The 21,432-nt window shown below is 44.7% G+C and overlaps 3 protein-coding genes across 3 annotated transcripts in view; 2 read left to right on the top strand and 1 right to left on the bottom strand.

Annotated features, from left to right (window-relative positions):
- The window catches only part of igsf21a (immunoglobin superfamily, member 21a), a 195,064-nt gene extending 191,576 nt beyond the window's left edge, over window positions 1-3,488 (top strand). The window contains exons 9-10 of the mRNA XM_061069995.1: window positions 3,092-3,183; window positions 3,405-3,488. Of these exons, the coding sequence (XP_060925978.1) occupies window positions 3,092-3,183; window positions 3,405-3,488 (176 nt within the window). The remainder of the gene's footprint in view (window positions 1-3,091; window positions 3,184-3,404) is intronic.
- A 9,671-nt stretch (window positions 3,489-13,159) lies between these two features.
- Window positions 13,160-15,400, top strand: klhdc7a (kelch domain containing 7A). Its single transcript, XM_061068972.1, has one exon. The coding sequence runs from the start codon at window positions 13,160-13,162 to the stop codon at window positions 15,398-15,400; it is 2,241 nt and encodes a 746-aa protein (XP_060924955.1).
- A 2,983-nt stretch (window positions 15,401-18,383) lies between these two features.
- Window positions 18,384-21,203, bottom strand: cfap107 (cilia and flagella associated protein 107). Its single transcript, XM_061069994.1, has 5 exons — window positions 21,148-21,203; window positions 20,937-21,054; window positions 19,924-20,034; window positions 19,431-19,620; window positions 18,384-18,628 (listed from the first exon to the last, which is right to left on the bottom strand). Exons 1-5 carry the CDS (start codon window positions 21,201-21,203, stop codon window positions 18,384-18,386), a joined length of 720 nt encoding a protein of 239 aa, XP_060925977.1.
- Between the last annotated feature and the right edge of the window lie 229 nt (window positions 21,204-21,432).

The following is a 21,432-nucleotide window of genomic DNA, read 5'->3' as shown; positions in this document are numbered from 1 at the left end:
ATTGTTTTCTGCCATCGTCCCTCAGCTGTGCTTCCGATCGCTCTTGCGTAACAGATCCAAAATCCCGTGCAGCTCTCTCCACGACGGCTCTGTCACGTTCGAGCGTCATGAAACATTCACGTAACTGAGTGAAGAACGTGTGAAAGTCCGGATGATGTAACCGTAGAGAGATTTCAATCTGGCACAGTCCGGCCCTTTGACTCCTGCACCTCCCAGAAGTCAAGTCACGTGAGAGAAGCGAGTGAAATGGGGTGTGTATGCACTTCGGTGCCGTTTTAACATCAATCACGTCAACGCAATTTTCACACTTGATCGACCACGACACATAGAATATTGTATCCATCGTTATTTTTGTCCTCCTGCCTGACACAGTTCTGCGGGTAGGATTTAATAAAGTATGTCCCAAATGTACAAATTACTGGGCGGGTCTAATAAGAAACGCACTATAAGGGGAAAGTGCCACTTTAGGGAGGCGTTACCTTGGGAGGCGTTTTGCTAGGAAGAGCACTAATGTCTGTTTAACACCCTGATGCCCCCCCCCCCCCCCCCTCAGGTGTCTACGTGCCTGGTGCGGCCCATCTGTCTGCCTCTCTCCTGGTGGATTGCTTCCACTCACGCTCGGGGGGAGTAAATGGTGATTAAGTGACCTTGGTACTGTCCCGCGTGGCCTTGAGATGAGACTCGTCCCTCTCTGCCGGGGGGGGGCGGAGAGGCAGAAGCATTCCAGGACTCTGCTTGCCTGGCAGAGTGTTCGATACACATCATCAGGAATAATAGAGTATAATGACTGGTGTGGAGACACAGGGACGATGAGCAGTCCTGATGATGTACGTCTTTAGCCACCCTCGATGATAACACCCTCTGAGATTACTGAGGAGTGAGTCAGCACCAAAAAAGACACACACTCACACACAACAAGCAGATACCCAAAGTGCACACACATGCAGAAACACACACCGATATGTGTGCTTATGCAAATTTCCAGGGGCAAGCTAACACAAGTGTGCATATTCAAAGTGCACACACGCTCATTTCTCTGGCGTTCTCCGATGAGCTGCTATGGTAATGGTTGCCATGAGACCGGAGACGGACCAGCGAGACGAAAAAAAAAAGTTTCACGTACATGAAGCTTCCACGTCCTCCTCACATGTCAAGACTAACATCCCAAAATAGCAGGCAGTGGAATTTAGGGGTGTTGCTAAGTCTCTTCAAGCTCTCCTGCTTCTCGCTTTGCAATTACTTCATCCCTGTGAGAGCTGCCGGAATGGAAACACATTGTCAGGGTGTGTTGTGGCCGGGGAGACGTCAGCACAACTTATTAAAGGTGGAGTCGATTTCTCTGTCTGGGTGCTGCTGTAGCTTCCTGCTCTCGCTGCTGCTGCTTTAGAGTGGCTGCTGGCTGCACAGGTGCGGCGCTCCGTGTTCCCAACGCCATTACCAGGCCCAGTCTCCCTCACTGGGGACGAGACATGTCGCAAGTGGTTCAGGAAACTCCAGAGTTCAGGAGTTCAGCTTCATTAGAAGCCTCCACCTCTGTCAGAGATCTCTCTCTCTCTCTCTTCAAACGGCCTTTTCAAACTAAAATGACGCAAGTGCTTTGGGTCCGTATGTGTTTTAATCCCTGTTGATTAGATTAGATTAGATTAAATTCAACTTTATTGCCATTGCACAGTACAAGTACTTATACAACGAAATGCAGTTTAGCATCTAACCAGAAGTGCAAAAAAGGCATTGAAAGTGGAGAGTATTGTGCATATGAAAGTGGAATATGTAAATAAATAAGATCTGTACAGTCAGAAATATGTATGGAATATTACAGTATTAAGAGGAATTGAATGATATAAGAATGATAAATACACTATTAGCAGGATAAATATATAAATATATTAGGGCTGGGCAAGTTAACTCGTTTCAATCGAGTTAACTCAAGTGATGAGTTAACTCGATTAATTATTTTATCTCGCATTAACTCAGGTTTGATTATTTATTGTTTTATTGTGAAAGTCAGGCTTTTATTTTGTGAAAGTCTGTTGCTGACTGCTGCAGAACAGGAAAAAAGAAAATAATTGGCGGATAAACAATCGAGTTAACTCATCACTTGAGTTAACTCGATTAAAACGAGTTAACTTGCCCAGCCCTAAAATATATACAAATATGAATACACTATAGGCAGGATAGAAAGAAGAAGAAGAAGATACACTTTTATTAATCCCACACACATGCACAAACATGCAAAGACACACTCATGCATTGGGGAAATTAGTCCTCTGCATTTCACCCATCTGGTGCAGGACACACTGCAGAGCAGAGCAGTGGGCTGCCAGGTACGGCGCCCGGGGAGCAGATGTTGGGGGAGTAAGGTGCCTTGCTCAGGGGCACTAGACAGGGTAGGGAGAAGAGTCTTTTTGAACTTTGGACAGGTCCAGGTTCGTTACACCATCCAGGCAAGTTTCCGCCGAAACTCCGAGGAGACGAACCGTGGAGTCGAACCAGAGACCCCTTCTCTGCCAGTAGTCCAAGTTTTCTGCCACTAGTCCACCGCCTCTCCAGTAGTAGTAGTAAAAAAAAGTTACAGTCTAGTGCAAATGGTCAAATGGTCAAATGTTCACTGGTTGGAGGAGGGTGTGTGGCAGATGCTGACACACCTAAAAATGCAGATCACGTGACCAGTCATGTACACTGGGGATGCGTGTGCAGGTTTAAAGAGAATCATGGCTCATCTCCTGCAGGGTCAGCAACACACCAGATGTGATGGGACCCGGACAAATCATCGAAGACTACGTAGGGACCGAAAAGCACCGATTCAACAATTGACATCTCAATTTCTGCCGTTCCAGATTAAACGTAGACCTGGAGTTTTCAAACTAAACACGGGTCCACTTCCCTCTTTTAGCGGCTCAGACACTCCCGAGGGGTTTGGATGCCTGGTGTACACGTAGCAGGGTGTAGTCATTCTCAAAAGAAATCCTACTACTATGGATGAAGTCGTCTCCTTCATCCACTGATTCATTCACTTCCTCAGTAACAGCCACGACTGACTGATGATCTCTCTCTCTCTCTCTCTCTCTCTTTTTCTCTTTGTCTCCTGCAGAAAATCCGAGCATGATGAAAAACACACAGAACCAGAACAGTGAGTATATCCAGCTTTGTGTTCTCATCGCGATTCATCTCACGACTCCCGCTGTATCGCCAGATCATCATATTTCCCGCAGACGCCGCATGTAACACGACAACAAAATGTGACACCGCAGTCTGTTCAGCCGGGGGAAAGAAAGAAGGAAAGAAATGTGCATAAATCTGGCACTGATCACTGAGGCGGGTTCCTCCGGGAGGCTGTGGTTTTTAACGTTTCAAGGTATTGACAGGTGGATGTTTCTCATTCTGTCCTGAACGCTTTGCCCCAGATAGTCGGCGCCACGGCGTCTCAGTCACGATTCATCTTCTCCGACGTTGAGGAGCACGAGAGTCGAGTTTCTCCCGGTGACTAACGCAGCCTGTCACTTTGGGTTGAGGGTGAGATTATCGATGTTTGGTATGTGCGGCGGAGGCTCATTTGCGGCGCCTCAGATTATCATATGCAAAGATGAGGGACTGTCGGGAGAAGCCTGGCCACCGCGACAACAACCTCTCCATCTCTCCCTCTTCTCTGCCACTCACTCTCTCTTTCCACCTCAATATCTCCGTCTGCCTTTCCTCTCTCCGCCGCTCCGACTCTCTTTGCATCTCCCGGTGCCGACACCTCTTCTCATTTCATCCGTTTCTCCCTCTTTTCGTTTATTTTGTGCCTTCCATCCCATTTATATTTCCTACTTTTCCTCTTCATATTATGGTGTCTCTTTACTTCAAACATTATCACTCATAAAGAAATATAAACATTTACAATAGAGACCTGTTGAACATTGGCTTATAACTGGTCTTATAAGGCACAATAACAATACATGACTTAATGACAGAGTCTGTTTGTGTCGGAGCTGAACTACACCCTGTCTAAAGTAAACAATATACTATCTCGACCCGCCTGCAAGACGAAGCGCAGGTAAAATAAACACCTATAGAGAAGCCTCGCGCCCGCGACAACAACCTCTCCATCTCTCCCTCTTCCCTGCCACTCCATCTCTCTTTCCACCTCAATCTCTCCATCTGCCTTTCCTCTCTCCGCCGCTCCGACTCTCTTTCCATCTCCCGGTGCCGACACCTCTTCTCATTTCATCTGTTTCCCCCTCTTTTCGTTTATTTTGTGCCTTCCATCCCATTTATATTTCCTACTTTTCCTCTTCATATTATGGTGTCTCTTTACTTCAAACATTATCACTCATAAAGAAATATAAACATTTACAATAGAGACCTGTTGAACATTGGCTTATAACTGGTCTTATAAGGCACAATAACAATACATGACTTAATGACAGAGTCTGTTTGTGTCGGAGCTGAACTACACCCTGTCTAAAGTAAACAATATACTATCTCGACCCGCCTGCAAGACGAAGCGCAGGTAAAATAAACACCTATAGAGAAGCCTCGCACCCGCGACAACAACCTCTCCATCTCTCCCTCTTCCCTGCCACTCCATCTCTCTTTCCACCTCAATCTCTCCATCTGCCTTTCCTCTCTCCGCCGCTCCGACTCTCTTTCCATCTCCCGGTGCCGACACCTCTTCTCATTTCATCCGTTTCTCCCTCTTTTTTCGTTTATTTTGTGCCTTCCATCCCATTTATATTTCCTGCTTTTCCTCTTCAGCTGCAGCTCAGAACCCCTGGTTGTGATGCAGGTGCTCAGACACTTAAGCTTTATGATCAGGGTAGATTATTCTAAAGTGGAAAAAAGGTTCAATTGTGGTTTGGAAGCTCGTTAAATTGGCTCCTGAACTCATCAACCCTGAAATCAGAACGTGACCATATAGAAAGAGACTCTTGAGTGTTCAGTGTAAATAGATCAATTCACAAGAAATACACATTTTTAGCTAAATAATCCTCCGTGATTCTATAAAAATATATCATTACAATGTGCACTTATTGGGAAATATGACTTCAATCAATAAAACACATGCACTGTGGCACGGCTCTGCAGTGAGCTGCTGTTGATGAGCTGGAAAATGTAGTTGAATGGTATAATTGGATGGTATATAATCCCCAGTGCATATGTGTGACGCCCATGTTTGTCCCAGCGCAGAGTGGGAACAGCTTCCCCGGCAGATGGTGAGCGGAGCTGTCATTAAGCTGAACTGCCCCAGTCACACGAGAATTCAACAGTCGTGTGGTTTGACGCGTTTCCGTCTTCAAAAAATGTCCAATAATTTCGTCCCTCTTTCCTCTCGGTCTTTACCTCACCCACCTTTCATCCCTCCCTTCCTCTATCGTCCCCATCTCTCCTCCGTCGTATCATGGGGATGCAAAACTGAAATATGCAAATGCTATGGTAAGCGCAGGAGCAGGTGTGTCCCAGCGAGGACAGAATCGGGTCAGCGTTGATACACAGACACACGGCGTGCGTGCGACTCAGATCTCTGTACAACACGGCCCCCAACAGGTCGCCACCAAACACAAGCCCATTCGCTTAATGGCTGAATATCCAGGCTTCTCATCCGGGTGCGAACGGGAAAGACAGCGGCGGGAGAAGAGCCACGCTTCCTGTGAGGAGCCACATCCATCACTCTCTGTCAGGTTTCGATCTCGCAGACAAATGGTCAAGGTGCACTGTTCGGCAATGAGGTGAATTTAAGAGATGAGTGAAACTGAGGAGAAAAATGCTACTTGTTTCCGTTTAACCTCATAATATCGCGGCTGTCAGCCTCGGCGGGTGGAAGTGTCAAAAAGTTTTGAGTGTTGTCGTCTTATTGTGGGGAAATGCAATCACAAGGCCAAATTCATTACATCTAACAAAGTCTCAACGGATGGACTGCGTTCGTTGAGTGAAAAACAACAATAGCATAAGAGCCAGAAATGAAGCAATCTGCATTTTTTATTCTTTTTGGCAGACTCGTACATCTGTCATCTTTTATCCCACAGCGCCATGAAAAGTCTAATTGAAATCCTCGTCTCCAGTGGAGGTCAGATCAGCCAGACGTGTCCAAGCACAATGAAAAACTGGATTTAAAAAAAACAAAGTGTTGTGTTTATTCAGCCGGCGTTTTAAGTCCAGCACACCTGAGGTAGAGTCGGCCTTTATATTAAAAAAAATAAATAAAAAGAGCATGTTGCCACAGAAATCAGTCCCAGTCGTCTAAAAAAAGATCAAGTTGGCAGAAATGCATTGAGGTCGGAGCCAAAAAACAGGCAAACAGATGGCCGGGCGACTTGCATCTCTGATTGTGGACTGGAAGAGGACCTCAGATGATGATCTTATGGTCGGATGAGCCCATTACAGATTGAAATGAAGTACTTATTGAGAAAGAAACACTCGTTATTTCATGTTGTAAAACTGATAATAACAGATTAAATAAAACTAGAAAGGCCCAAATGCTTCCTGATGAAACCACATTTAAATCCGGGGTTTGTTATTAGGATCTGCACCGACTTGCACACACTCGTGGATATCTGTCCCCTCGACATCAAGATCCATTTAATATTTGCTGCAAAATCAGGGAAATTGTTGCAAGATGCCATAACTCATAATGATAAAGAAAGTGAAATGTTCTTATAAAGATTTTTTTGCCGGAACAGCCATCAAGGGCCAATTTGGGGTTAAATGTCTTTCACAAGGACACTACAGCACGTGAAATGGGGGAAATAGGAATTGAACCACACACACACACACACACACAGACACACACACACAATAAGAGCCCTCCACATACACTTCAAGTAAGGACTTCCAGGAAAGTAAACATTTGATTATTTGTTTATTTAGAAGGATCCCCATTCGCTCTACCCTAAGACAGAGCTACTTTTAGCGGGGTCCACATTTAAGACATACATACAGATATCAAACATTTAAAACATACGTTACATTACAAATATCAAAAGTTAAAATACATACAAATAATGATCATACAATTTTACATTTCAGATATCAAAAATTAGCTTAGTGGTTATGCAATTTTACCTTTGTCATGATATAAAACACTGATATATCCAATTCCATAGAAGCGAAAACTGCAAACCATGTAAGAGAATACTTCACATTTATGTACAGTGCATCACCATCTAGTGTCACATGCACACGTCCACGTCAGCACTGGCAAGGATATTGCTTATCAGAGGGTATAAAAGCTTTAATCTGTAATAAACCTCTGTTTACACTTCATGAGAAATCTTGTACAACACGACACATGCTCGTTGGAAGACCTGGTTCACGTCCTGAGCCGCAGACGCCTTGAAGAAACAAATGATCTTCTTATTTGGGTCATGCCCCGCCCCCCTTTGACAAACATTCATGGAAATAGATTGATTTGTTTTTTTTGCATCGTCCTCCTAAACAAACAAAACACACACAGACGAAAACATCAGCTCCTTGGAGGAGTAAAAAAAAAAAAAAAAAATCTAATATCTGATCATGTTGTTCCGGGGAGATTTACAGCACAAGAAACCTTGATCGTTCAAACAATCCTTCAAAAAACGTGTGATTATTTTTTTTCCGTGTGATCCAACACAACCCATTTTTCTCATGCGTTCACTCGCTCATCGTGTGTCTAACCTCGCTCCGATCAAATATTGACTCCAAATGAGTCCGGCCGCACCAACATGTGCCCGGGGCTCGTCTTGTGATTGCTGCCCGGAGCCGCCAACCAGACAAACAGTCGGTTATGCCATCACAGCCCCGCCCCAGTCGGTCACATGGCTCCACTCCCACAGTCCTCTCTCTCTCTTCTCTAACGTGTCCATGAGGGAGCAAGAGAAAACAGAGGCAGCATAAAGCAGCCGGTCCCTGCTGATCCCTCCTCTGTAATCCGGGGTCCCTGCTGTGGGCCTGAAAACAACAAGTTCAAAACAGAAAATAAAATAGATATAAAAAAAACAGGAAGCTTCACTCCTCTCTGCTCCAGTTTTCCTTTTTTTTTTATCTGGAGATTCTTCAAATATTGGGAAAGAGTGAATTTCTTTGTGTTTGACTAAACTGCACCAAAGGCTATGTGGGGACTTTTTTTGGGTTGCTGGTGTAGTGGCAGCACTGTACTGTATATCATTATGGTGCACTTCAAAGAACCCCTCCGAGCAGACTTTACATTAATGCATTAATATGTCATATACATCAGAACAGTTTAATTCTCCTCTCAATGCACGGCTGCCATCAAGTCACCTGACGTTTGATCCAGGAAGCAGCTGCCGAGTGAAGAAATCTTTATTGTCCCTGAGGAGCAATTTGTTGAACAGTGACTTCAAGTTACAGGTGCAATGAAAATATGACACGGAGCCAATACACACATTCAAACACACAGTTAACATCTGTCACATGAGCTGCCTTATGACATCGTCCGGGAAGTCAGTTGCCGTGGACATTTTCCTGAACTTCTCTCCCGGGGTAAAATATCCGGAAAGTTTCAGCTAGAGACACAGAAGCGGGAAAATGTGACTGACTTTTCTAAGACATGAAACTGGAGGAAAACAAATGAAAGAGGAATCATAAAAGTAGAAGATATCGGAATTCCTGCTGTTGTGAACGAGTCGGAAAAACAAAACAATCTCCTGCTCCGTAAAATGTCCAGAAAACTGGGTCGAGACATTTTCCGTCCCTTGGTGTCCGATTTGTGAAAAAACGTTAAAGCACTTACTTAACAATACATCACAAATGAATTTATACGCTACAAAATATTGTCATACTTTATTATAAAACACTATTTGGCCACGGAGACAATATTAAAGATGCAGTGAATGGAGTAAACACACATTTACAACCATTAAAAATATACCAGGTGACTTCACACTCAATTTGAACAGGGTTACAATGCATGAAAAATGGGAATAATGTAACACAAGGTTTGTTTGTTTGTTTGTAAATGGGATGTTGCTGGTGTGATGAATAGGAGACGGAGGGAATGTGTCCGTTTGATCGACTGCTTCTCTGGTGTTTTGCAGATGGAGCCGGCCGACAGGACGTGCTCGGACTAACGTGGATGGCTCTTGTCCTCACAGTGACAGTGGAACTGACGTGAAACCGCTCATGCAAGACACTCGCGCACACACACACACACATGCGCCCCCCTTCTTACACAACATATTCATATATCCACACACACATGCACACACACACACACACACACACTTCCCACAATCCTGCAAGCCTTCTCCAGTCATCTACAGACCCTCCATGCGTCAGTCGATCAGGAAACAGCGCCGCCACAGGATGGCGCCCCACTGTTTTTGTAAGAAAATGTAACCAAGATAAATGATATCAAAAGAACAAAAAACGTGATGAACATTACAATAGCCACCTCCTATATAGCCCTGCCCAGTTACACCTTCTTTTCGTTTCTTGTCCCACGTCTGCCTGTTGATCAATAAAATCCGTTTGGTTTGAAACCGAGAAAGAAAAAAGAATTTGGATTTTATTTTTTCGATGGGTCCAAATGTCATTATTGGTGTTTGACTGGAAAAGTGGAGACTGGCTCCGGCTGCGCCACCATCTCCTCCAACCACCTGTCGGTTCCATGTCCTGGGATGAACCTGATTAGCGACACGCTGACAAACCACAGGGGAACAAACACAGATGCTCCCAGAGAACGTTGTTTTTTTATGAAAATACAGGTATTCCCCTTTTTTTCCCTGATGGCTCGGAATGTACAAGAGGATTTATCTGCTTTGAGAAAACTAGTGAAGAAATTCTCCTTTTTTGAGTGTATTTTGTGTACATCCGTGTAAATATTGAAAATAATTACAGAGGTTATATGGGTTACGGTGAGGAATGGTTGCTGAGATAGTTCGGAGTTCTCCACCTCACTCCTCCACCTTTGTTTGTTGCGTCATTCAACACTGTTTTCAACGATGATTCTTGGCTGAAAGGACAGAAACCTTAACACACTTTCTGTTTCTCATTTGGGCTTTTTTTATATCTATATGGCAGGTCTCCAAGGGCCAGAGTTAAAAAAAAAAAAAAGAATTATAAAAAAAAAAAAAGATCCAACATATGTCTGCTGTTTTGGGGTTGTGGTGCATGTGATGTTTGAGGATTCTTTCTCCTTTTGGTGTGTTGCTATCGACAGCACTGCAACTCATTGTCACTGGCCTGTAATCCAGTTATTTACTTGTGACATACTATCTTGAGTGACCTACATTGTGTACAATACGTAACTCTTACCCACACATTTACAGTAGTCGGATCATTTTTAGCAGCCATCCCAGAGACGAGCTCCCCCGAGGCAGCGTGTGTAAACAGGGTTGTTGCATTTGTTTCATTTCACCTGTATTAAAATGGAGAGATGACGAAACTCACACGCCTTGACTTTACTTCAAACGCTGTGTTTGACATGTTCAGTCGTAGATCTGCATCTTCCTGCAGTTTAATGTTGGGTGCAGGGATTGTACTGGAACGTGTTAGGGACACTTAAGGGGGGGGGGGGGGAGAAACAGACAAAGAGAATAAAGTTGTAGTAAAACAAGAGGAAAGTGTTTTGGCTAAAAAGTTTGGATCCAGAAGAGTTTAACTGCGGCGAAAACCGGTTCTCCTTGCTGCTTATCTCCTAAAACACTTTATTTTTCTTTATTCCTTCAATATTATAAAAAAAATTTCATTAAATTCTATCTTTATTCTCGTTAGTTGACTTTTTTCTAGTTAAATCACAACTTTTTTTTTCAATATTATGACCTTTACATGTTAATTTACAACTTCATTCTCGTAATATCACGACTTCTGTCTCATTTGATTATTATTTTACTGTCCTAATATTATTACTGTTTACTTATTGAATTACTTTTTTTTCGTAACATTATGACTTTCTTTATTCTCATATAACATTATTCTCCAAACTTCAAAATGATTTATTCAATATAGTCCAAATACTCTCATGATTAAGTCTCTGAAATTGTTCCCACCTGGAATTTGAAAGACAATCAGTTCTTAAACTTTGCTAAACAAGCAAAAATCCCCAAATGACTTGATTCCATATATTTCTGATTGTTGTGACCCTGACGAGGCTGTTGAAGGAGATTCATTCGTTTTACCATCTGCAGCTCAGACTCACACACACACACACACACAGTGAAGAGTAGCTTGATGCAAAGTAATCCTGCATTTTTTGGGACTTTACAAGAATTTCAATTGGAGCTATTCTGAGGACACAACATGTATTAAGGGATTAAGGTTTAAACCAGGTGGGAGGTAAGAGCAGAGATTTTCAAAGCTTAAGCGAACAGAAAGGACAGACCTATTCGTTTGGGATATCGACTCACCTTGCCAAAGTACAATCCATATTCCTGTATTCCAGAGATGAGAGCTGCACAGCACAAACATTAACAGTCACACACACTGAACTGTATTTTTATTTTTTTATTTTTCCAGTCAGGCAAGCAAAGGGCAAGAATTCTTGTCCAGCTACTGTAAAGAAACTCAGCTTGCATTTTAATTATGATTCAAGAGGCTCTTCTGTGCTTTGTTTGTTTTTTTTTGGCTTTTATCACTCACTTCGCATTCAAGAGAGGAACAACACGTCTGTTTATGAATGCATCAGAGAATTAAAAAAAAATTCTCTGCTTAGTCAAAATAACACTGGAAGAAGTACATCATAGGTTTTTGTTTGTTTATGTGAACATTTATATATATTTTGTATCATAATTGGCAACAAAATGAATGACACAAGACAGATGACGGCCTCAAACTATAAAATTGTATTTATTCTGTTTAACTGACTTCATGTTTCCTCAGCCTTCTCCACGGTTGTTACTGAAAGATGGAAATCTGTCAAAAGAAAGTGTCGCTTGTGCTTTTTCTTCTTGTTCAGCTCCACGCTGCAAACATCACGGATGGCACGAGCAAAAAAATAAGAGAAAGTAAGGGCCTCTACACAATAAAGCACACGGTTGAAAATCATGATTTCCTTTCCCCGTGCTGTTCTGAATCGTTCACATGAGCCGGGGCGCAATCGCGAGGATAAGAAGAAGAAGAAGCTGCCTCTGTGGCCCATCTGTGAATTATTCACGAGTCAACCGCGCTTGCAGAATCCGGTTTCCTTTATGTCGTCTGCGGGCTCGGTTACCAGATGACTACACAGCGCCTGTGTCAGCGAGGACACCTGACACGCCCTCTGTAAGCCTCTCTCCGCGTGGTGCAACTCAAAAGATGCCCACGCACAGTGTTGTTAAAACCAACACCGCTCTGCTGTTGACCACAGGATCCGCTCGGTGTGTTATCAGCCACACAAATGACAGCCTGACAGCGGTGACTGAGATGACACGGCTCCCATGTGTCGGAGATGTGTGTCGGCATCTCGGCGAAGCGCGATGGAAATGAATAACAGTGTCAACAGTGTTTTGCCTGTAGATGCTCTTTCCATCTGGCATCCTTCAGACTGTTTTTTGTATTATTTACAGTGCTGTGTGTGTGTGTGTGTGTGTTTAAAATACCGAGGGCCATTTAGTTGTCCGGGAGCCATCCTCAGCTCCTTTTAAGTGAGAGCAATTCAGGCGTCTGCACTGGCACAGAAAAGGACCTTTGATCCGAGCCACGCTTGTGCAAACAGATGTATCCTGTTTATAAAGTATTTGATAAATGTCGCCCATCATCCAGCCACACCCCTTGTTCAAACCAATGTTTTTCCTCCTGCGCCTCCGGCCGTGTGTTTGGGCGAGTTAAGGGAGCAGGATCTGTCACAACAATTTTACTTAAAATTTTGCCGACAAATTTTATGACCCCCCCCGGAACCCGTTTTGTTTACACCGAGCAACAGAGACGTCCTATAAGTGCAGCGTTCCTACAAGGTGTTGTCGGATGGTTGTGGGAAAAGCTGGACGCGAGTCAGCAACTTTTCATAAACAAATATTGATCTTTTGGGTATTTCCATATTCTGCGTCTGTGTTTTTGAGCAGGCGGTGCGTGACAAGCGCCCCGCCCCTTCAGAGCCAGGGATGCAAATAGTAGCCATGCAGGTATCATCTTACACGGGAGGAGTCATCAGATCACAGCAGCCCTCACAATGAGAACCACACAGCGTGCTCCTTTCGGATGAGATGCATCGACAACAACTTTGAAAAGGATCAGTCAACCGATCGACACCATCCTCCCTGCTACAGCTATGCCCATCGCAGAGCTCTTGGGATCTCTCCAGATCGACATGCAGCTGCTGTTGAAGCTGGGTTTCTCCGTGGCTGCCGTGCTGCTTGTTTCCTGGGCCTTCAGGTTCTACAGCTCCAGGGATGTTCAGAAGATTCAGCTCTACTCCAAAGACAGCAAGGGGGCACAGAAAGGCACCTGCCAAAAGTGCAAGACGACGCTGCGATGTCGAAGCTCGCCCACAGACTCGGCCACTGATCACCTGACATCTCCCAGCCCAGAGGAAACGGCAGCAGAGAGCTGCACACACCACGAGACGACGGGAGCTGCATCTCGTACGTCGTGTAATGACCACGAGGTCAGCAGGAAAGCAGAGGCAATCGCTAATCACAAGCCAACAACGCCTGCCACCAGTAATATTTCATTCGGATCTGCTTTGAACATTCCTGATCCAGCAGAGAGCGGGATGCCCAGTGCAACAGGGCGCCGTTCCCCATGCTTTTTGCAGAAGCTGCAGGGCGGTGTGGGTGTGGGCCGGGAGTTGAGGCAAGACGTGGAGCGCCAGGGGGGCTATTCCAGCTTCCTCTCCAAGGCAAAGATCAAAGTGGAGGATGCTAACGTGATGCTGGAAGGAACAGGAGAGCAGGTTGTGCGCGGAAAGATCTATGATTACTACGTGGAGTCTTCCTCTCACTTTGTTACGGACTCCAACACTGAGAGGAGCTCTGAGCCGCAGCCAGTGGAGTTTGGAAGCCGTGGGAGCAGTCTGACAGATTCTCCTTCCTCTCTGAGCCCCATCGTTATGCGGGACCTGGTTTTCCCACAAAGCCCTGCTGAGGAGCTCTCCTCACCAGGAGGCCGTCAGCTCCGGCACCCTGCAAGGCCTCCACTCCCACGCAGTGAGAGCTATCTGTATGCAGCAGAGCAGTGTGAGCTCTCCGTCCCCTTTGTAACTTCAACCGCTTCAACTCCAGTGATTCACTCTCTGGCCTCGACAAGCAAGGAGCTCATCTCTGGTCCCGCCATGATCGGTTCCTCTCCAGACAGCAGAGGCCCTGGTGTGAGGAAGGAGGCTGATCTGGAGACTGTAACAGGAGCTCCACTTTTACCCCTCCCAGCAAAAAGCCTCAGTGACACAGATTTCGAAAGCTTGAAGAGCACACTTGATCTGGGGAACTGTTTGGAGACGCTGTACCTGGCCAAAAAACACGGCCGGACCCCTATGCAGAAGGCCGCCCTGGGGGTCATGTCAGACAACTACTTCCAGGTGCTCAGAGACCCCGACATTTATGGGCGACTAATGGCCGGTGAGCGGGAACAAATCCAGAAGCAAAGAAAACGGGGGAGAAGATTCATCATGGTGGCAGATATGGACCCTCAAGACTGGTCGAGGGACCCAGGGGAGCGGAGAGCGGAGACCGAGCCGAGGAAGACGTCCAGTGCACTCTACTATTACGATGACAACAAAGACTCCTGGCAAACCCTCGGCCTGATCCCACAGGAAGTCGTCTCTAATGCCTGCGCCATGTGCACAATGGATAACTACTTATTTGTGGCGGTGGGCTGCCAAGGCGCAGACAGAGACAGGACACCCTCAAAGCGAGTGTTTTGCTTCAATCCTTTGACGTCCATTTGGAAGGAGATCAGTCCCATGAATGAGGCCAGACCTCGTTGCAAACTGGCAGCTCTGGAGGGCTACGTCTACGCCATAGGAGGGGAGTGCCTCTCCTCGGTGGAGCGCTACGACCCGCGATCGGACAGATGGACATTCGTGGCTCCACTGCCTAATGACACATTTGCTGTGGCACATCACGTCACCGTGAGCAACGGAGAGCTGTTTGTTTCCGGGGGGACTCTGAGATATATGCTGCTGCGCTACAGCCCCAAAACAAACACCTGGAGGCCGAGTGTGTCGGTCGGCAGCCGAGACAGAACCGCGGATATGGTGGCCGTGGGGAGATTCCTGTATCGGTTTGATGTTAACCCCATGCTGGGCGTCAGTGTGTACCGCTACCACACTGTGGCTCGGCTGTGGTACGAGTGCTGCTCCAGACGGCTGCTGCACTGCCCCGTCTTCCAGTGCGTCACCGTGGATGACTTGATTTATTGTGTCAGCCGCCAGTTCACCATGAAGTTCGAGGCTGATGAGATCTCTCCTGGTTTCACAGATGAGGATTTGAGTGTCCTCTCTGCAGCCAAGGGCATACTCTTCCCCTTTGTCCTCTCGCTGCCTGATAAGAAGCCTCGGCAGACCAGTGTGTAGCAGGAATTCAGTTTTCTGTTGATGATAAGATTAGGTGGTGATGGAGTATCCCTGCAGAGGCTTTACATCAACTTTCTTGTTGACTGAGGGGGGGGGGGGGAAGGGGGGGGGTTTGACTTCAAATGTTATCGTGACCACTGTTCTCATTTGCCTCAGGTGTTAACAAAGGTTTTGCTTCTCAAATTGTCGTCTATTTGAATTGGGCATTGCACAAATGAATGTGTGTGTTTCTTATGCCTTGGCCTCTTGACAGTACGTGTGAAGTATTACACACATTACGGTCGTCAAACTGCTATTTGTTTAAATTTACGCAGGCTGTGCTGCCATGTAAACTGTTTGCTTATTTGATTTGCCACTCCTTCCTTCCATTAAGTTAGTTTCATATCAGTCCAGATGCTTAACCTCTCTCTCTCTCTCTCTCTCCCTCTCTCTCTCCTCTGCAGAGATAATTCATAAGTGAGTCTCACAGTAAATGAGTTCACTCAACTCTAACACATTACAGAGATTGGGCATTGTAGTCCTAATCTATCACTGTGCAGCATGTAGGGCACAAATATAACTTACACAGTGGCTTGGATCCAATGCAATTATCTACAGTTGCTCTTTAAACATGACAGGATGTTAATGGTGTGCCACACAATATAAATACGTGGTTTTCTACAAGAGTTTTAAAAGACTTTTCATCACTGTCCTTGAAGGAGAAAGTGTATTTGTTCTAATCTTGACTGAGCCTATTCATTTGTTCACTGTATGAAACTAAATGCCTTTGTTTTGGGGAAATATATGAATTTGCTGTTCACTGCATAGTAATATAAAGAATATTAAAGCCAAATGTATATTTTGTATTCTTGAAGTGTTGAGAAATTACATTAACAATGAAAAATACTGACTCCTTTGTCGTTTTTTTATAACATTTGCAACCTGGAGACACACTGACAGGTTTGAGAGAGTGACGTGCTGCTGTAGCGCCATCATGTGGCCCGGGAGGGAAACACAGCGGTGTCATGTGACGGTGCAGGCCTCAGCAGTACAGTGGAGTGACTCTCTGACTAGTGGGTGAGGCGAAGGGGCTTCAGCTGCACTGGAAGGCAGCAGGCGGGCGGGAACACAGGGAGGCAGACGCAGATGGTTGACCATCAAACATAAGCGTCTTTGATTCTTCCTAATTAAACACTTTGATTCCCTGTAATTAAACACCTAATGGAATGGGAGTTAGACACGTCCCCTCAGACGCTGCCTTGGAAGCTTCAGGGCTTCGGCTGTGCCTCGATTGCTCGGGTCAGCTCTGGCATCAACACTTGTTTTATCCCTTTTTTTAATCCGCCTTTCTGTTCCTTTCTGTTTTCTCCACCGAGTATCCAGGGAAATGCTCGACAGGCCTTCCTAGGTTTCAGATATTAAGTGTGCGGAGAGAGAAAGAATTTGCATGTAATTATCCTCTGGAAGGTTGAACATACTAATTCACAGCCCGCTCCCTTCTGCTCAGTCTTCTGCACGCAGACACACTCTCATGTGTGTAAACAGTAAACGTACTCGCCACACAAAACACAGTGAATCTACAGAAGCAACGAGAATCATGTTAAATTTTTTAAATACCTTAATTTCCCAAATGGTCCACTCTATTATGGTCTTTGTTTTAAGCAGCTGAGGAACCACAAAGCAGCTCCGCTTCGAGCTGCTGTAGTGTATTTTGCTAATCGATCCCTTAAACTTAGATAGAAACCAGAATCACATGTTTAAGCATGCGGCCCTCATGATATGTATTTCTCGATTATTTCTTTCCCCTAGGGAAATGATCACTGACCTGTTAATGGATGAGTATATAACATGGGTCTTTGTCCTTAAGCGCGAGGCATGTCTTTATGAATACACCATTTCATTTACACTATATATGTTTAGACACATGCAGTCATGTCCTGCTGAACCAAGGTGTTTGGCTTTTGCCTTGGGTCACAACCTCTCTATATAATGTGGGCTCGACTCCTGCAAACTCAGGCTTAGATAGATAGATAGATAGATAGATAGATAGATAGATAGATAGATAGATAGATAGATAGATAGATAGATAGATAGATAGATAGATAGATAGATAGATAGATAGATAGATAGATAGATAGATAGATAGATAGATAGATAGATAGATAGATAGATAGATAGATAGATAGATAGATAGATAGATAGATAGATAGATAGATAGATAGATAGATAGATAGATAGATAGATAGATAGATAGATAGATAGATAGATAGATAGATAGATAGATAGATAGATAGATAGATAGATAGATAGATAGATAGATAGATAGATAGATAGATAGATAGATAGATAGATAGATAGATAGATAGATAGATAGATAGATAGATAGATAGATAGATAGATAGATAGATAGATAGATAGATAGATAGATAGATAGATAGATAGATAGATAGATAGATAGATAGATAGATAGATAGATAGATAGATAGATAGATAGATAGATAGATAGATAGATAGATAGATAGATAGATAGATAGATAGATAGATAGATAGATAGATAGATAGATAGATAGATAGATAGATAGATAGATTACTTTATTCATCCCCGAAGGGAAATTAAGTCGTCATAGCAGCCGGTATATTTGAATACAATAAAATACAATGCAATACAATAAAATTAAAAATATTGAGGTAGAAAGAATAAAAACAGAAACACAAGATAAATAGGTAGATAAGGAGGTGAGAGTGTCTCCGGGTATCTAGATGCCTGTCCTGATCTGTGAACTTCTTTGTAATGAAAATTTAAACTATACAAGCAAGTTCTGGTCCGCGGAATCCTTCCTTCAAACTTCACCATCATCGACACCTCTCTCTAACCCTAACCCTAACCCTAACCCTAACCCTAACCCTAACCCTAACCCAGAATATACGATACTTATAAATTAACAAGCAGCACGTGAGGTAGTTCAAACATCCATCTCTCGGCCTGGTTTCTGCTGACGTTGACTCAACGATGATCGGGGACTTGCAGCAGCGAGCGACGCCTCAGATCCAGGTCCTTGTTGTTGTGATTGGTCGCGTGGAGATGGCTGGAGAGCGCACGGGAGGCCCTGGCAAAGCGGCTCTGGCAGAAGGCGCTAAGTGGGTGACTCTGGTAGGCTGACCTGTACACAGTCACTGACGGGAGGGGCGACGGCTGCTTTTCCAAACGACGCCTCGCAGACCGCGGACAGCCAGAGTCGGTGGGGGGGTCTGGAAGGGAAACGGGGAGAAAGGGAAACAGCCAGGTTAGTGCGGCCATTAATTACACTGGTGAGTGATTTTCAACAATAAGAGGCATCCGAGGCCACACACATTTAATTGTTCATGAGACAAACTGCTTATCCATACAAAATTAAACATGCTGAATAATGCCTGAAGGATTTAAAAGGCCCTATTTAAAAGACATGTTCGAGTTCAAAGGCCCCAAGAATGAGTCGTGGAGGTTTCAATGCGTTTCCTGTCTCCCTCAAAAAAAGGAGTTGCTAGCCTTCAAAAATTTGCCCTTAAAATTGAAAGAAGCACATCAAGGTAAGCGGAGTTCTTGCTATGCTAAGTTAATGTCCCCATGGTTTTGCTTAATGGTAATAACTTTGCAGATAATCCCTGGTAGATAACTTGTCATCCGGAGAATTGTAAGATAGAGTGTGAACAGTATCACAGAGGGTAAGCACAATAAGTACACCAACCTTTCCAATAAACAAATGTTGTTGCTTATAAGTATTACTAGTAGTGACATCTGTAGAGGCATGAGTCTTACCAGTAGCTATATCTGCATTCTTTATCAAAATGGCACAGCCTAGACATTGAGAGACAACCCATTGCGTGAGTACTTATACTTTTAATACTTAAAGTAAATTTAAAAGTAAGTACTTTTTACTTTTACTAAAGTAGGATTGTTGATGTAGTAGTTTTACTTTTATTTAAGTATATAAATCCCTGGGTACTTGTACTTTTACTTAAGTACTAAACTTCAGTACTTCCTCCACCACTGCACTTTAACCTGTCGTCTTACCAGGAATCGGCCGATCTGACCTCGTGGAGCCTCCTGGACTCCAGGGTTGCAGAGAGGGCAAAGTGTTGTTGCTCTCCCTCCTGTAGCTGTCTTCATACTGTGTGACCAAGTGATGAGAGGATGCTGGAAGGCGAAGGCCAAACAGCTGCTTGGATGGAAGCTCCTGGAAGACAATGTGCATCGGCCTTTGCTGGATTAAGATAGAGAGGACACGGCCCTATTCTTTTCCGATAATCTTCAAGGGGCTCGCCGTGTGACAGCGGCAAATTGCTCTAATTCAAGTGCCCAACAGAACTGATGATTTCACACATTTTTCACGACCGCTGAGTCCGAGCAGAATCTTGCTTTCATGCCGTTTTATCACAGGCCTTTATCTTGGCGCTCGATATTATGCAGAAGTGGCCACAATCTGGGCGGAGAAAGCCCTGACTTGCAGGCTCGCGACAGGCATTCAATTGGTGTTAATGCCATGAATGAGCAGTTAAAGGCTGACCTCAGCTCTCAGCAGGGCACATCCTCTCTGGGAAGCGTCTGGCCTGGAGTCCCAGTGGGGCCGGTAGTCTGCGCGATTGGTGCTCTCGGCCGTCTTTGGCTCCCGAGTGAACTGTGTCGAACAGAATGAACAGATATCCCAAAGAGGAGATGAGGAGGAGGGGGAGGGACTTGAGCAATGAGCCTGGCGCCGGGATCAGCAAAGCTCACACTTCACTATCGATCCGCGCTGTTGTACAGTATTTCTCAGGTCATTTCTCCTGCCTGATCCTGACCCGGCAGCCCATGGCCGAAAACCTGCCGCTGGTGCAATTAGTCTCCGGCTCCGGCCGCTGCCACTAAGAGGCTGTGCTGATGTGGCTGAACCGAGGCTTCCTAATCACCTTGCTATAGATTTGACTATTTACTGAGGTGCTACAAAACATTTGGCAGACGACGGGCACCCGTACACACCGGGTGCTAACATCCATCCCCAGAGATCCCATCACAAGTGGCCATTAGAATCCGTCCTGTGTCTCCTGTGACCTCGTGTGATTGAATCTCACTGACACTCGACAAATCAACACGTACGTCTTTTGTGTTAGATGTACAGTACGGGTGTGTGTGTCCATGTGTGTGTGTGTGTCCATGTGTGTGTGTCTTTGTGTGTGTGTGTGTGTTTAATGAAAGCATCTAGCATTATTATCACTCTCACCCCTGAAAACATAGCTGAGCTTCTCTGGCCCCTTTCCACTAACTGGTCTCTCTGATCATGTTGCTGCTGGTTTTCCCAAAGCTTGGATTATAAAATATAAACTAAAGACTCGTCCTGAAGATGTTTTTATCCACATCATTGCATTTTTTTATGTTATTGTATTCTTTTCTTTGTGTTTCGCAGCGTGTTTCTTTGTATTGTACAACACTTGGGTCAACTGCAGTTGTTTTTAAATGACCCACCATACTTGACTCAAACAAGCTGCTCTTCATACATATAGCCCTGAGAATAAACTACAAACTAAAGTACCAATGTCCTACCTGGAGTCTGTCTTCTGCCCAGTTTCCTACCAGCACCTTGTTTCCATACTTCTGCTCTATTCTCCATCCAGTTTGGGCCCATTTCTCCTCCAGCCTCTCTCTCTGCTTCATAGTTTCCCTGATGTCAAACACGGCCCAAAACCAGGTTAAATCTGCAGCCCGGTTAGAACACGGTTAGCTGGTCAAACAGAAAACATGTAGGTGCATTCACCTGACCGCCTTAATGGAAGAGGCAGCGGAGGAGAACGAGAGGAGCTCTGTTGCCATGGATACAGCAAACACTGAAGGCGAGCGGAGTATCCTGAAAGCAAATAGGAGACGGCTCACATCTGTGTTCAAAAGAAAAATACACTCCTTAAGGCCAGGGCATGACATTTAGCTTTTAGCAGAATCCTCTATATATTGTTAAAACGGTGCCAGGAATCGTCTCCAGACTTTGTGTCCTCGGGCAACTTTTCACTCTTAGAATAAAAAGGGTTTTGTTTATTGTTTTTTG

Source organism: Limanda limanda, chromosome 4 (assembly GCF_963576545.1).
Source record: "Limanda limanda chromosome 4, fLimLim1.1, whole genome shotgun sequence".
Lineage (NCBI taxonomy): Eukaryota > Metazoa > Chordata > Actinopteri > Pleuronectiformes > Pleuronectidae > Limanda > Limanda limanda.
Note: the sequence above shows the minus strand (reverse complement) of the source record. Positions and strands in the feature narration are given on the sequence as shown.

Excerpts from the sequence above, each read along its gene's own strand:
- klhdc7a (XM_061068972.1), top strand. The coding sequence starts at position 13,160 with ATGCCCATCGCAGAGCTCTTGGGATCTCTCCAGATCGACATGCAGCTG.
- cfap107 (XM_061069994.1), bottom strand. The coding sequence starts at position 21,203 with ATGGCAACAGAGCTCCTCTCGTTCTCCTCCGCTGCCTCTTCCATTAAG. Across the intron at positions 20,035-20,936 it reads GGGCAGAAGACAGACTCCAG|TTCACTCGGGAGCCAAAGAC; the intron begins GTAGGACATTGG and ends TGTTCGACACAG. Across the intron at positions 18,629-19,430 it reads GTCAGATCGGCCGATTCCTG|ACCCCCCCACCGACTCTGGC; the intron begins GTAAGACGACAG and ends TTTCCCTTCCAG.